Raw genomic sequence first — 14,099 nt, 5'->3', positions numbered from 1 at the left:
GAGACGAGAGTCCTGTCCAGTCAATTAAACTCTCCAATTAATAAAATATTTTTAAAACTCTCTAATCTCTATCTTGCCTCAGTTTCTCCGGCATTACAGGAGGACAGTTAGAACAGGTTCAGCAAGCAAATATTGCAAGGAATTTCTGATGTACCCAGCTTAGGGAAAGCTCTGTCTGTCTCCCGCTTGGCTGATTCTGATTCCCAGGACAGTCTGGCGTCCTCTGAAGAGTGGGGGAACTCGAGCGAATCAAGATGGTTAGTAAAAATCATTAATTGCCTCAGCTTTACGCTTTTCAAGAAAGCTTGACTGCCTCTTTGACAGAAACATTTTTCCAAATTCCAAGAGAACCCTAGATTCTAAACAGTGAAGAGAAATGATACAACAAGGAGAGTGAGAATGTCGTATCGTTTCTCTTCACCCTTTAGAATCTGGAGTTAACATTTGGTAATTTACAGATCAAGAGAACTGGATTTCTCTTATGATTTGTACCAACATTATTTATAAAAAAAAATACCTTTTACAATGTTAACATACATTTTTAACGAACTACTAAAATCCTAAGTCATTGCATTTAAGGCATTGTAATAATCCTGATCAAAGTGTCTTTAAAATCTTCTCTAGTTCTCTAGATTTAATTTAAATGTGATCCAAGTGTTATTAGGTGGTTCATTAATTAACTTCAGTTGAGATGATAGGCTGTTCGGTGTGATGTTATCAAGCTTAGAGCTGCAGAAAAATAAGCTTGTCATTTTTTTCCAATTCCTCCCTCTCCCTGCTTTTCTTGTTCCCTGACTTAATAAGCTAATTTTAGCAAACCTCACACAGACACAGACACAGAGATAAACCAAAATGAAAAGTAGAGATTAAAATTTTGAACTTTCTACTCTGCTTTTTTGTTAATACTTACCTGTCTGCCTCCTACTTCTTTTCAGAAACTTTCTTTTTCAGCTATACACTCCAATCCTGCACGTAATCCAATTCCTTCAACACTTCTTAGCCTGAAAAAAAAAACAAACAAAACTTTAAGAAGGCTTCTTAATTTGTAGTTTTTACAAGAGGTGGTACTTACAGCTTTCCTGTTTCATCCACCCTTCCGATCCCACAAATTCCTCAGGCAACTCCCCACCTCTCTGTCAGCACACCCAGAAACTTAATTAAAACTGGGACTTCTTTTCAAAGCCTTCTTTGGAAAAGGCTTTCATTTGTAGGCACTCAATCCCCACAAGCCTGTTTGAGCGGACCCCATGCTGGTGAGAGTGAACATTAGAGAGCTGCAGCATTTAAAACAGATAAATAGACACAACACATAACGTTACCCAGATAAAATTTGGTTGCTGCTAAATGGAGAGTCAGATCACCATCAGAGAGCTCACTGTTAGGGTGGAGCTCCTGTTTAAGAATCTAGAGGTCAAGGCTCTATGACAACGAAAAAGGTTGGAGAGAGATTAATAAAGGGATTAAATCATGCAGAAGTTATAAGGTCAAGACAATCATGGTGGCAGCCTCACAGGAGACAACTCTTCAAAGAGCAGAACATAACAGCTTCCAACCCTTAATCTTATTATTAGCAATATCCTTCAGGAGACTGATTTTTTAGAATCAGGACTTTAGAAGAAGAGGAGAGCTCTGATTCTCTCCAAATTATTGGTTACTGTAATCACTTCTCTCACATTTTACCTAGGATGTCATAGAAAATTTATTTTTAAATAAAAAAAAAATTTTAAATCATGGCTCTCAGTCAAACCATCAACCAGAGCTTCTCAGAAAAAAATACAAGGTATCCACCACCTGATGAAAAGATTCTAGAAATCACTAGTAATTAGAAAAAATGAAACAAACAACTTTGAAGTTTCAAGATGAAAAAGGAAAATTTTGGAGGGCAGATAAGAAAACCAGTTACTCACAAATTCATGGTTGGTGAAGTTAAGTTGGTTCAGTCTTTGTGGAAAACATTTTGTAATCATATCTTCCAATTTACAAAACCGCCTATCTTAATCCCAATAATACCACCAATTAACACATACCCACAGGAAAGTAAAAGATTAGGAGCTGTCCAAGGTAGACAAAAATATTGATAGCAGCACTTTTTGTAATAGCAAGGATTGGGGAACAAAGCAAAACCCCATCAACTGTTGAATATTTGAACAAATTGTGGAGAGAGAGAGAAGAAGTAGAAGATGAAGAGAGAACGTGCACAAGATGAGAAGTCTTGAGTCCAAGAGAGAGAGCAAGAGAAAGAGCCTGAGAGAGAGTGCAAGACCAAGAGAGCAAGAGAGTGAGAGAGAGTCGAGAGAGAGTAAGAGACTGAAAGAGCAAGCGAGACCAAGAGAGTGAGAGAGAGCAAGAGACCAAGAGAGAGTGAGAGTGAGCGAGAGCGAGAGCAAGAGCAAGCCCGAGAGCGAGAGACCAAGAGAGAGAGTGAGAGAGAGCAAGAGACTGAGAGAGAGCGAGAGACCAAGAGAGAGCGAGCAAGAGCAAGCCCGAGAGACTAAGAGAAAGAGCGAGAGAGACCGAGAGCGAGCGACCAAAAGAAAGAGCAAGAGAGAACAAGAGACCGAGAGAGAGTGAAAGCAAGAGGTAGACTGAGAGAGAGCGAGCGAGACCGAGAGAGAGCAAGAGACTAAGAGAAAGAGTGAGAGAGAGCGAGAGACCGAGAGAGAGAGCAAGAGCAAGCCTGAGAGACTAAGAGAAAGAGCGAGAGAGACCAAGAGCGAGCGACCAAAAGAAAGAGCAAGAGAGAACGAGAGACCGAGAGAGTGAGTGAAAGCAAGAGCGAGCCTGAGAGTGTGAGTGAGACTGAGAGAGAGTGAGAGAGAGAGCGAGAGCAAGAGCAAGCCCAAGAGACTGAGAGCAAGAGCGAGCCTGAGAGTGTGAGTGAGACTGAGAGAGAGCGAGAGCAAGAGAGAGAGAGAGCAAGAGCAAGCCCGAGAGACTGAGAGCAAGAGCGAGCCTGAGACCGAGAGTGAGCAAGAGCGAGAGACTGAGAGAAAGAGCAAGAGAGACCGAGAGAGAGCGAGCGACTAAGAGAAAGAGTGAGAGAGAGCGAGAGACCGAGAGAGAGAGCAAGAGCAAGCCCGAGAGACTAAGAGAAAGAACAAGAGAGACCGAGAGGGAGTGAGCGAGACCGAGAGGGAGTGAGCGAGACCGAGAGGGAGTGAGCGAGACCGAGAGGGAGTGAGCAAGACCAAGAGAGAGGAAGCAAGAGCAAGAGTGAGCCCAAGAGATGGAGAGAGAGAGAGAGTGCGAGAGCGAGCCCGAGTGACAGAGAGAGTGAGCAACCAAGAGAAAGAGCGAGAGAGACCAAGACAGAGTGAACGAGACTGAGTGAGAGATCGAGAGAGAGCGCACAAGAGCAAGAGTGAGCCCAAGAGACGGAGAGAGAGCGAGAGTGCAAGAGTGAGTGCGAGAGACAGAGAGAGTGAGTGATCAAGAGAAAGAGCGAGAGAGACTGAGAGAGAGAGCGAGAGACTGAGAGAGAGAGCGAGAGACTGAGAGAGCGAGCGACCAAGAGAAAGAGCGAGAGAGACAGAGACAGAGTGAGTGAGACCGAGAGAGCAAGCGAGAGACAGATAGCAAACGAGAGACCGAGAGAGAGCGAGCAAGAGCAAGAGTGAGCCCAAGAGACAGAGAGAGATCAAGTGAGAGTGCGAGAGTGAGCCTGAGAGCGAGTGACCAAGAGAAAGAGCGAGAGAGACCGAGACAGAGTGAGTGAGACCAAGTGAGAGACCGAGCAAGAGCAAGAGTGAGCCCAAGAGACGGAGAGAGAGCGAGAGTGAGCCCAAGAGTCGGAGAGAGAGAGACCGAGAGCAAGAGCGAGCCCGAGAGACTGAGAGAGAGTGAGCAACCAAGAGAAAGAGCGAGAGAGACCAAGACAGAGTGAGTGAGACCGAGAGAGAGCGAGCGAGAAACTGAGAGAGAGCGAGCAAGAGCAAGAGTGAGCCCAAGAGATGGAGAGAGAGCGAGAATGTGAGAGCGAGCCCGAGAGACTGAGAGAGAGTGAGCAACCAAGAGAAAGAGCGAGAGAGACCGAGACAGAGTGAGCGAGAACAAGTGAGAGACTGAGAGAGAGCGAGCAAGAGCAAGAGTGAGCCCAAGAGACGGAGAGAGAGAGAGCGAGAGTGCGAGAGCGAGTGTGAGAGACAGAGAGAGAGACAGAGAGAGCGAGCGACCAAGAGAAAGAGCGAGAGAGACCGAGACAGAGTGAGTGAGACCGAGTGAGAGACCGAGAGAGAGCGAGCAAGAGCAAGTGTGAGCCCAAGAGACGGAGAGAGATCAAGTGAGAGTGCGAGAGTGAGCCTGAGAGCGAGTGACCAAGAGAAAGAGGAGAGAGACCGAGACAGAGTGAGCGAGACCGAGTGAGAGACCGAGAGAGAGCGAGCGAGAAACAGAGAGAGCAAGAGTGAGCCCAAGAGACGGAGAGAGAGAGAGCGAGAGTGCGAGAGCGAGTGTGAGAGACAGAGAGAGCGAGCGACCAAGAGAAAGAGCGAGAGAGACCGAGACAGAGTGAGTGAGACCGAGTGAGAGACCGAGAGAGAGCGAGCAAGAGCAAGTGTGAGCCCAAGAGACGGAGAGAGATCAAGTGAGAGTGCAAGAGTGAGCCTGAGAGCGAGTGACCAAGAGAAAGAGGAGAGAGACCGAGACAGAGTGAGCGAGACCGAGTGAGAGACCGAGAGAGAGCGAGCGAGAAACAGAGAGAGCAAGAGTGAGCCCAAGAGACGGAGAGAGAGAGAGCAAGAGTGCAAGAGTGAACCCAAGAGACGGAGAGAGAGAGACCGAGTGAGAGCAAGAGCGAGCCCGAGAGACTAAGAGTGAGCAACCAAGAGAAAGAGCGAGAGAGACCGAGACAGAGTGAGCGAGAACAAGTGAGAGACTGAGAGAGAGCGAGCGAGAAACTGAGAGAGCGAGCAAGAGCAAGAGTGAGCCCAAGAGACGGAGAGAGAGAGAGCGAGAGTGCGAGAGCGAGTGTGAGAGACAGAGAGAGAGACTGAGAGAGCGAGCGACCAAGAGAAAGAGCGAGAGAGACCGAGACAGAGTGAGTGAGACCGAGTGAGAGACCGAGAGAGAGCGAGCAAGAGCAAGTGTGAGCCCAAGAGACGGAGAGAGATCAAGTGAGAGTGCGAGAGTGAGCCTGAGAGCGAGTGACCAAGAGAAAGAGGAGAGAGACCGAGACAGAGTGAGCGAGACCGAGTGAGAGACCGAGAGAGAGCGAGCGAGAAACAGAGAGAGCAAGAGTGAGCCCAAGAGACGGAGAGAGAGAGAGCGAGAATGTGAGAGCGAGCCCGAGAGACTGAGAGAGAGTGAGCAACCAAGAGAAAGAGCGAGAGAGACCGAGACAGAGTGAGCGAGAACAAGTGAGAGACCGAGAGAGAGTGAGTGAAAGCAAGAGCGAGCCTGAGAGTGTGAGTGAGACCGAGAGAGAGCGAGAGCAAGAGAGAGAGAGAGCAAGAGCAAGCCCGAGAGACTGAGAGCAAGAGCGAGAGAGACCAAGAGCGAGCGACCAAAAGAAAGAGCGAGAGAGAACGAGAGACCGAGAGAGAGTGAGTGAAAGCAAGAGCGAGCCTGAGAGTGTGAGTGAGACCGAGAGAGAGCGAGAGCAAGAGAGAGAGAGAGCAAGAGCAAGCCCGAGAGACTAAGAGAAAGAGCGAGAGAGACCAAGAGCGAGCGACCAAAAGAAAGAGCGAGAGAGAACGAGAGACCGAGAGAGAGTGAGTGAAAGCAAGAGCGAGCCTGAGAGTGTGAGTGAGACCGAGAGAGAGCGAGAGCAAGAGAGAGAGAGAGCAAGAGCAAGCCCGAGAGACTGAGAGAAAGAGCGAGAGAGACCAAGAGCGAGCGACCAAAAGAAAGAGCGAGAGAGAACGAGAGACCGAGAGAGAGTGAGTGAAAGCAAGAGCGAGCCTGAGAGTGTGAGTGAGACCGAGAGAGAGCGAGAGCAAGAGAGAGAGAGAGCAAGAGCAAGCCCGAGAGACTGAGAGAAAGAGCGAGAGAGACCAAGAGCGAGCGACCAAAAGAAAGAGCGAGAGAGAACGAGAGACCGAGAGAGAGTGAGTGAAAGCAAGAGCGAGCCTGAGAGTGTGAGTGAGACTGAGAGAGAGCGAGAGCAAGAGAGAGAGAGAGCAAGAGCAAGCCCGAGAGACTGAGAGCAAGAGCGAGCCTGAGACTGAGAGTGAGCAAGAGCGAGAGACTGAGAGAAAGAGCAAGAGAGACCGAGAGAGAGCGAGCGACTAAGAGAAAGAGTGAGAGAGAGCGAGAGACCGAGAGAGAGAGCAAGAGCAAGCCCGAGAGACTAAGAGAAAGAGCGAGAGAGACCAAGAGCGAGCGACCAAAAGAAAGAGCGAGAGAGAACGAGAGACCGAGAGAGAGTGAGTGAAAGCAAGAGCGAGCCTGAGAGTGTGAGTGAGACCGAGAGAGAGCGAGAGCAAGAGAGAGAGAGAGCAAGAGCAAGCCCGAGAGACTGAGAGAAAGAGCGAGAGAGACCGAGACAGAGTGAGTGAGACCGAGTGAGAGACCGAGAGAGAGCGAGCAAGAGCAAGTGTGAGCCCAAGAGACGGAGAGAGATCAAGTGAGAGTGCGAGAGTGAGCCTGAGAGCGAGTGACCAAGAGAAAGAGGAGAGAGACCGAGACAGAGTGAGCGAGACCGAGTGAGAGACCGAGAGAGAGCGAGCGAGAAACAGAGAGAGCAAGAGTGAGCCCAAGAGACGGAGAGAGAGAGAGCAAGAGTGCAAGAGTGAGCCCAAGAGATGGAGAGAGAGAGACCGAGTGAGAGCAAGAGCGAGCCCGAGAGACTAAGAGTGAGCAACCAAGAGAAAGAGCGAGAGAGACCGAGTGAGAGACTGACAGAGAGCGAGCGAGAAACTGAGAGAGCGAGCAAGAGCAAGAGTGAGCCCAAGAGACGGAGAGAGAGCGAGAGTGCGAGAGCGAGTGCGAGAGACAGAGAGTGAGCAACCAAGAGAAAGAGCGAGAGAGACCGAGACAGAGTGAGCGAGACCAAGTGAGAGACAGAGAGAGCGAGCGAGAAACTGAGAGAGAGCGAGGAAGAGCAAGAGTGAACCCAAGAGACAGAGAGAGAGAGAGAGAGAGAGAGTGCAAGAGTGAGCCCAAGAGACGGAGAGAGAGAGACCGAGTGAGAGCAAGAGCGAGCCCGAGAGACTGAGAGTGAGCAACCAAGAGAAAGAGCGAGAGAGACCGAGTGAGAGACTGACAGAGAGCGAGCGAGAAACTGAGAGAGCGAGCAAGAGCAAGAGTGAGCCCAAGAGACGGAGAGAGAGCGAGAGTGCGAGAGCGAGTGCGAGAGACAGAGAGAGAGTGAGCAACCAAGAGAAAGAGCGAGAGAGACCGAGACAGAGTGAGCGAGACCAAGTGAGAGACAGAGAGAGCGAGCGAGAAACTGAGAGAGAGCGAGGAAGAGCAAGAGTGAACCCAAGAGACAGAGAGAGAGAGAGAGAGCGAGAGTGCAAGAGTGAGCCCAAGAGACGGAGAGAGAGAGACCGAGTGAGAGCAAGAGCGAGCCCGAGAGACTGAGAGTGAGCAACCAAGAGAAAGAGCGAGAGAGACCGAGACAGAGTGAACGAGACCGAGAGAGAGCGAGCGAGAAACAGAGAGAGCAAGCAAGAGCAAGAGTGAGCCCAAGAGACGGAGAGAGAGAGAGCAAGAGCGAGCCCGAGAGACTGAGAGAGAGTGAGCAACCAAGAGAAAGAGCGAGAGAGACCGAGACAGAGTAAACGAGACCGAGTGAGAGACCAAGAGAGAGCGAGCGAGAAACAGAGAGAGCGAGCAAGAGCAAGAGTGAGCCCAAGAGACGGAGAGAGAGAGAGCGAGAGCAAGCCCGAGAGACTGAGAGACCGAGAGAGAGCTAGCGACAGCGAGAGACTGAGAGAGTGAGCAACCAAGAGAAAGAGCGAGCAAGACCGAGAGAGGGTGAGTGAGACTGAGAGAGTGCGAAAGCAAGACCAAGAGAAAGAGAGCAAGAGCGAGCCCGAGAGACAGAGAGAACAAGCCCGAGAGACCGAGAGAGAGCAAGCGACCAAGAGAAAGAGCGAGCAAGACCGAGAGAGGGTGAGCGAGACCGAGAAAGAGCGAGCAAGACCGAGAGAGGGTGAGCGAGACTGAGAGAGAGCAAGCGAGACCAAGAGCAAGACTGAGAGAGAGCGAGCGAGAGCAAGACCGAGAGAGAGCGAGCGACCAAGAGAAAGAGCGAGAGACCGAGAGTGAGCGAGAGACCAAGCGAGAGAGAGCAAGAGCGAGCCTGAGAGACTGAGAGAGCGAGAGAAAGAGCGAGAGAGACCAAGAGAGAGCGAGAGTGAGAAAAAGAGCGAGAGAGAGTGAGAGAGACCGAGTAAGAGAGAGCGAGAGACCGAGAGAGAGTGAGCAAGACCGAGAGAGAGCAAGCGAGAGTGAGAGACAGAGAGCGAGCAAGAGTGAGAGACAGAGAGAACAAGCCCGAGAGACAGCAAGTGACCAAGAGAAAGAGCGAGCGAGACCGAGAGAGGGTGAGACTGAGAGAGTGTGAAAGCAAGACCGAGAGAGAGCAAGACCGAGAGAAAGAGAGCAAGAGCGAGCCCGAGAGACTGAGAGAGAACAAGCCCGAGAGACCGAGAGAGAGCAAGCGACCAAGAGAAAGAGCGAGTGAGACCGAGAGAGGGTGAGCGAGACCGAGAGCAAGACCAAGAGAGAGAGAGCGACCAAGAGAAAGAGCGAGAGACCGAGAGAGCGAGCGAGAGACCAAGCGAAAGAGCGAGAGAGAGCAAGAGCGAGCCTGAGAGACTGAGAGAGCGAGCGACCAAGAGAAAGAGCAAGCAAGACCGAGAGAGGGTGAGCGAGACCGAGAGAGAGCAAGCAAGAGCAAGACAGAGAGAGCGAGCGAGACCAAGAGCAAGACCGAGAAAGAGCGAGCGACCAAGAGAAAGAGCGAGAGACCGAGAGAGCGAGCGAGAGACCAAGCGAAAGAGCGAGAGAGAGCACAAGCGAGCCTGAGAGACTGAGAGAGCGAGCGACCAAGAGAAAGAGCGAGCAAGACCGAGAGAGGGTGAGCGAGACCGAGAGCAAGACCGAGAGAGAGAGAGCGACCAAGAGAAAGAGCGAGAGACCAAGAGAGCGAGCGAGTGACCAAGAGAAAGAGCAAGAGACTGAGCGAAAGAGCGAGAGAGAGCGAGCGAGACAGAGAGAGCAAGAGCGAGAGAGAACGAGATACTGAGACTGAGAGAGAATACACGCGCGCGCGCGAATGAGGTAAGAAGCAGAAGTTAAAGAGAGAGCGCACACAAGAGAAAAAAAAAAGCGCATGAGGCAAAAAGTAGGCCTCCGCCTGCCACCGCCTGCCTCCGCCTCCGCCGCCGCCTGCCACCGCCGCCGCCTGCCACCGCCGCCTGCCACCGCCTGCCTCCGCCTCCCGCCTGCCGCCGCCGCCTGCCACCGCCTGCCGCCGCCGCCTGCCACCGCCTGCCGCCGCCGCCTGCCACCGCCTGCCGCCGCCGCCTGCCGCCGCCGCCTGCCACCGCCTGCCACCGCCGCCTGCCTCCGCCTGCCTCCCAGTGTGCCAACTTTAAACTCTTAAGAAGAGCCCAGCCCCAGAATACGTATGTGTATGTGTGTGTGTGTGTGTGTGTGTGTGTGTGTGTGTGTGTGTGCCCCCAGAAACACAGTGTGCCGCATACAGTCCCCAGCCAGAAGGCGCACGGGTCCAAATAATTGACGGATGCAAACAGGAATGACAGACTTCTGTTTTCAGCTTCTTTACACCAAATCACAGATACGCCGACACTATTTGTCTCCCAGCAGAAAGGTCACCCCCAAACATACAAGTATCCTCAGACCAATTACCAGTCCTGCAAAGACACACAGAAAACTCACAGATGCTCCTCACCCTGATGCACTTCGCTGCCCTCTGCAGCAGACTGTGGAGACTCCCCACTTTCTCTCTCCATGAGCTTGCTCTTGGTGAGTGTACATAAGACCCCCCCCCAGTGGGGACATCTGTGCTGGAGCTTTTGTTCCTTATGAGGCAGTTTTCCTCAAGATTCTGCTCCCTTCCAAGCTGTAGTCTTGGACAGCTGAGAATTGTGGAAGGGGACTTCACAGCAAAAAGGAAGTATCCTCCATACGTGATCATCTCCTCCTCCTCCTCCTCTCCCAAGATCCTTGAGAATCCCAACCCCATCATCTAGGTTGATACTTATGCCTCCTTACTATGTCATCAACATAGCATATATGCTTTCATCCAAATCCCTGCTCAAAATGGTTTTTCACTAAAAGCATCCTACAGTATCCTATGCTCTATGTCCTTCATACATGATCTATTCTCTCTTGCCTAAATCTGGCAGCGGGCACAGCTTTGTGGCTCCTCGGTGCCCAGACTGTTAGGGGACCCTGGATAAGTCCAGGATAAGTCGTTGTCCTTTCAGGTTGGCACTACAGGATTTCTGTGGAACTTTGAACCACATCTTTAACTCTTTGGGGCAACATTACTCAGCGATTGTGGTATAGAACTAGTGGGATCGGGCGCAAAGCCCATAGCTAGCCAGCGTTTGTGTTGGTACTTCTTCCCTCCTCCTCTCCTGTGTCCGAGTGGCGAGCTCTTCCCATTCAACTGTTTCTGTCTTGTGTATATGGATATTTCATGATGGAGCAGTTCATGGCAAGTACCAGCCATGTGTCATCAAATATACAATCACTGGAATTTTTCAATATAGACCTGCCACACTGATGCTGAAGCATCGGCACCTACTATTTTCAGAAGAGATCCTAGATCTAGAACCAAAAGGAACTTCTAGAGTTTCTGCAGGGCTCCATGTACAGCCAAAGCCAGACATCCAGAGTCTATTTCCTTCTGGTTCTACATCAAGGAACTCTTCAAGAAGTAGAGTCTTTTCAAAATAGTGTGTATTGATCCCCATCAAGTGTCCATAGTTCCCTCTCTGGATGGCAGATGGCCTTTTTATTTTGCTTTCCCCCCCCCCCCCAGGCAATTGAGGTTAAGGAATGAACGCAGCTAGGAAGTGTTAAGTGTCTGAGGGAGGATTTGAACTCGGGTCCTCCTGACTTCAGGGCTGGTGCTCTATCCGCTGCGCCACCTAGTTGCCCCAAAGATGGCATTTTCTATGCTGTTTATTGGGATTGCCTTGGATTGTTGAACTGCTGAGAAAAACCGAGTCCATCATAGTTGATCATTATATGATCTTGTTGCTGGCTACATACACCCCTTTTCTAAGAGAACCAGAATGATCCATCTTAGTATTGGTTAATGGTTCAGCATCAATGTGGTAGGAGGTCTTTAGTGAAAAACCATTTTGAGCAGGGATTTGGATGAAAGTATGTATGCTAGGTTGATGACATAGTTAGGAGGAACAAGTATCAACCTAGATGATGGGGTCGGGATTCTCAAGGATCTTGGGAGAGGAGGAGGAGGAGGAGATGATCACGTATGGAGGACACTTCATTTTTATTGTGAAGTCCCCTTCCACAATTCTCAGCTGGCCAAGACTACAGCTTGGAAGGGAGCAGAATCTCGAGAAAAACTGCCTCATAAGGAACAAAAGCTCCAGCACAAATGTCCCCACTGGGGGGGGGTCTTATGTGCACTTACCAAGAGCAAGCTCATGGAGAGAGAAAGTGGGGAGTCTCCACAGGCTAGAAGACTTGTGTCTCGAGGAAAGACATTGTCTCTATAGTGAATCTGTTTTTTTTTTCCCTGCACCTATGAGAGAGATTACATACCCAAAGCATTTCTTTTTTTGTACAAGCTGCCCAATAACCCATGTCACATTGAGTGTACCATTATTAGACATGGTCCTTCCTTTAGAATGCAAGAACTCACTGGGTCTGTCTGAATCGAACCTATTATTATTATATTATTATTATTATTTATTATTATATATCATTATTGTAATTGAACCATTTATTAACCTCCTACTCTCTGCACCCCCAGTTTTGAAAGACCTATCAGAGCTAGTTGACAGGGTCATCGTGAGGGTCAAGTGAGATAATGGGTGATGGTAAGTTCTTTGCAAACCGCTATCAATCTTAGCTACTCTGATGGTCCCTAACCCTGATTCCTAAAATCTTTGAGACTTTCTGAAGGAGGTGGAACTGGTTATGAATTTGAAATAAGAATGAAACTGACAGAAAATGGCTTTGATTTTCTTCTTTCCCCATTGCATTCCCTTGCTATCTTATGGAGACAATGGTTCTTAGCCCGGGAGACAATTACAGTATGGATATTAGGCTGGGACAAATGCCCAGTAGAATACCAACACATGATGTATTTCCACTTTTTGGAAATACACAAATACAATCTCCAACTAATGAGCTACTTGTCTCTTGACAAACCTAGCCATTACACATGCCCTATCAAATGTATTGAAACACCCAAGAAACTAATTAAAATGGGTTTAGTCACAGAACTCTGCAAGATGAGACACACGGCAAATAGACTTGGTCAATTCAGGGATTGGGGGGAGGAAAGGGAGAGTCCTACTGCAGCCTCCCCCTTCTGCATCCAAGATTCTTAGAGATTTACCCTGGTCAGTCCCCAACTATAGAACACTAACCTGTTTCCTTTCACAAATCCCCCATGGGTCTCAGCACCTACGCTATTATAGTCAAAGAAGACGGCTGGCTTTGAAGTTAGCAGAGCCGTGTTCCAGTCCCAGCTATTCTCTCACTGCCTCAGAAGACTCATCTACCTCCCTGAGGAGGACTACATAATGACCGAGGTCACCCTGTACTCCAAATCGATGGTCCTAGGATTCTGCGACAAGGCAGTTAGTCACACATGGCCTAGGACAAGAAAGTACAAAAAGGGAACTATTGTTCTTTGTGGTGTCATCTCCCTAATCCTTGGTCTTCTCCCCCATACAGGACCATGCAGACATTGAGTGGAAATTTGCCCGAACCAAGCTCTGGATGAGTTACTTTGATGAAGGGGCCACCTTACCACCTCCCTTCAACATCATCCCAAGCCCCAAGTCCTTCTGCTACCTGGGCCAGTGGTTCCACAGGCAATTTTACGCCAACAGGGGCTCGGCAAATAACGGAAGGAAGCATGGCAACCTGAAAATGTTCACTGTAAGGCTGCCCCTTGGGGGAGAGGCTCAATGGTAACCTCCCTGGTCCTAGGCAGCACCTACTCTCTCTAGCCTGTAGCTCTGAGTGCATGACCCACTGCCTTCCTTGGCTATGGGGAGAAAGTGGCAATTTCCCGGGGCAGGGGGTGCCAGTGTAACACCCGTGTTCCTTTGTGATTCTAGGAACGCCATGCTGACAGCTTGATTCAAAATCAAAACTACCAGGTAAGGCCCTACAACATCAGGCAGCAGCACAAGAGCTCCTGACCAGCTGCCACAGCCTGGAAGCAACATCTGCTCTGGTTGTATAATACCGTTTCTGCCATGAGCAGGATACTCCAAGAGGCTGGGGGCTCATCTTGGGCTTAATTTTCCCCTCCACATAGACTGGCTGTTGGCTTTTTCTGGTTTTGCAATTGAGAGTGAGAGGGCGAGACAGACAGACAGCGAGACAGACAGAGGGCGAGACACACAGAGATTAGATCTAGTGGAAGCCAGAAAATAAAATTGGAGACTTAGCTCTCCCTCTGTGGTTATGCCAAAATGCAGATGTTTACCTTCAGATGCTCCAGCAACCCTGAGAACCCATTCCCATTTCCTCCCAGCAAAGAATAATCACACCCAAATGTCATACAGAGGGTGGGAGAATTGTCAGGAGACTCTGCAGTTCTTCTTCCTATACAGGATTAGCTTTTACTTATTATACGGATGGCTCCATGTTGTGGAGGATAAAGGGCAAACCTTGGAGTCAGGAAGCCCTGGGGGTTCAAGTTCCTGACACAGCCTAGCAGGTTACTTCATTTCTCATTGATCCCAGGCAGCTCTCTAAGGTCAATAAGTCCAGATATGTTCCCTATCTGCAGCAGTGGAAAGCTTTTCCACACCGAGAGTTCTCTCTAGGGATCCAAGGGTCCAAACCAAGGGTAAAAACTAGGTCTGGCCTCGTGACCAAGAAAAGCAGAAAATACATGATTTGGGAGGGGTTCCCCCCCATTGTTTCCACAATTCCCTGGGTAGTTTTAGGAAACAAGAATATCC

At 49.7% G+C, this 14,099-nt stretch overlaps 1 protein-coding gene across 1 annotated transcript in view; it reads left to right on the top strand.

Annotated features, from left to right (window-relative positions):
* Positions 1 to 14,099, top strand: part of TRPC5 (transient receptor potential cation channel subfamily C member 5) — a 154,958-nt gene that overhangs the window by 131,494 nt on the left and 9,365 nt on the right. Inside the window, exons 9-10 of the mRNA XM_074278255.1 lie at positions 12,856 to 13,062; positions 13,245 to 13,286. Coding sequence (XP_074134356.1) covers positions 12,856 to 13,062; positions 13,245 to 13,286 — 249 coding nt within the window. The remainder of the gene's footprint in view (positions 1 to 12,855; positions 13,063 to 13,244; positions 13,287 to 14,099) is intronic.

The sequence above is a fragment of the Sminthopsis crassicaudata genome, chromosome X (assembly GCF_048593235.1).
Source record: "Sminthopsis crassicaudata isolate SCR6 chromosome X, ASM4859323v1, whole genome shotgun sequence".
Classification (NCBI taxonomy): Eukaryota; Metazoa; Chordata; class Mammalia; order Dasyuromorphia; family Dasyuridae; genus Sminthopsis; species Sminthopsis crassicaudata.
Note: the sequence above shows the minus strand (reverse complement) of the source record. Positions and strands in the feature narration are given on the sequence as shown.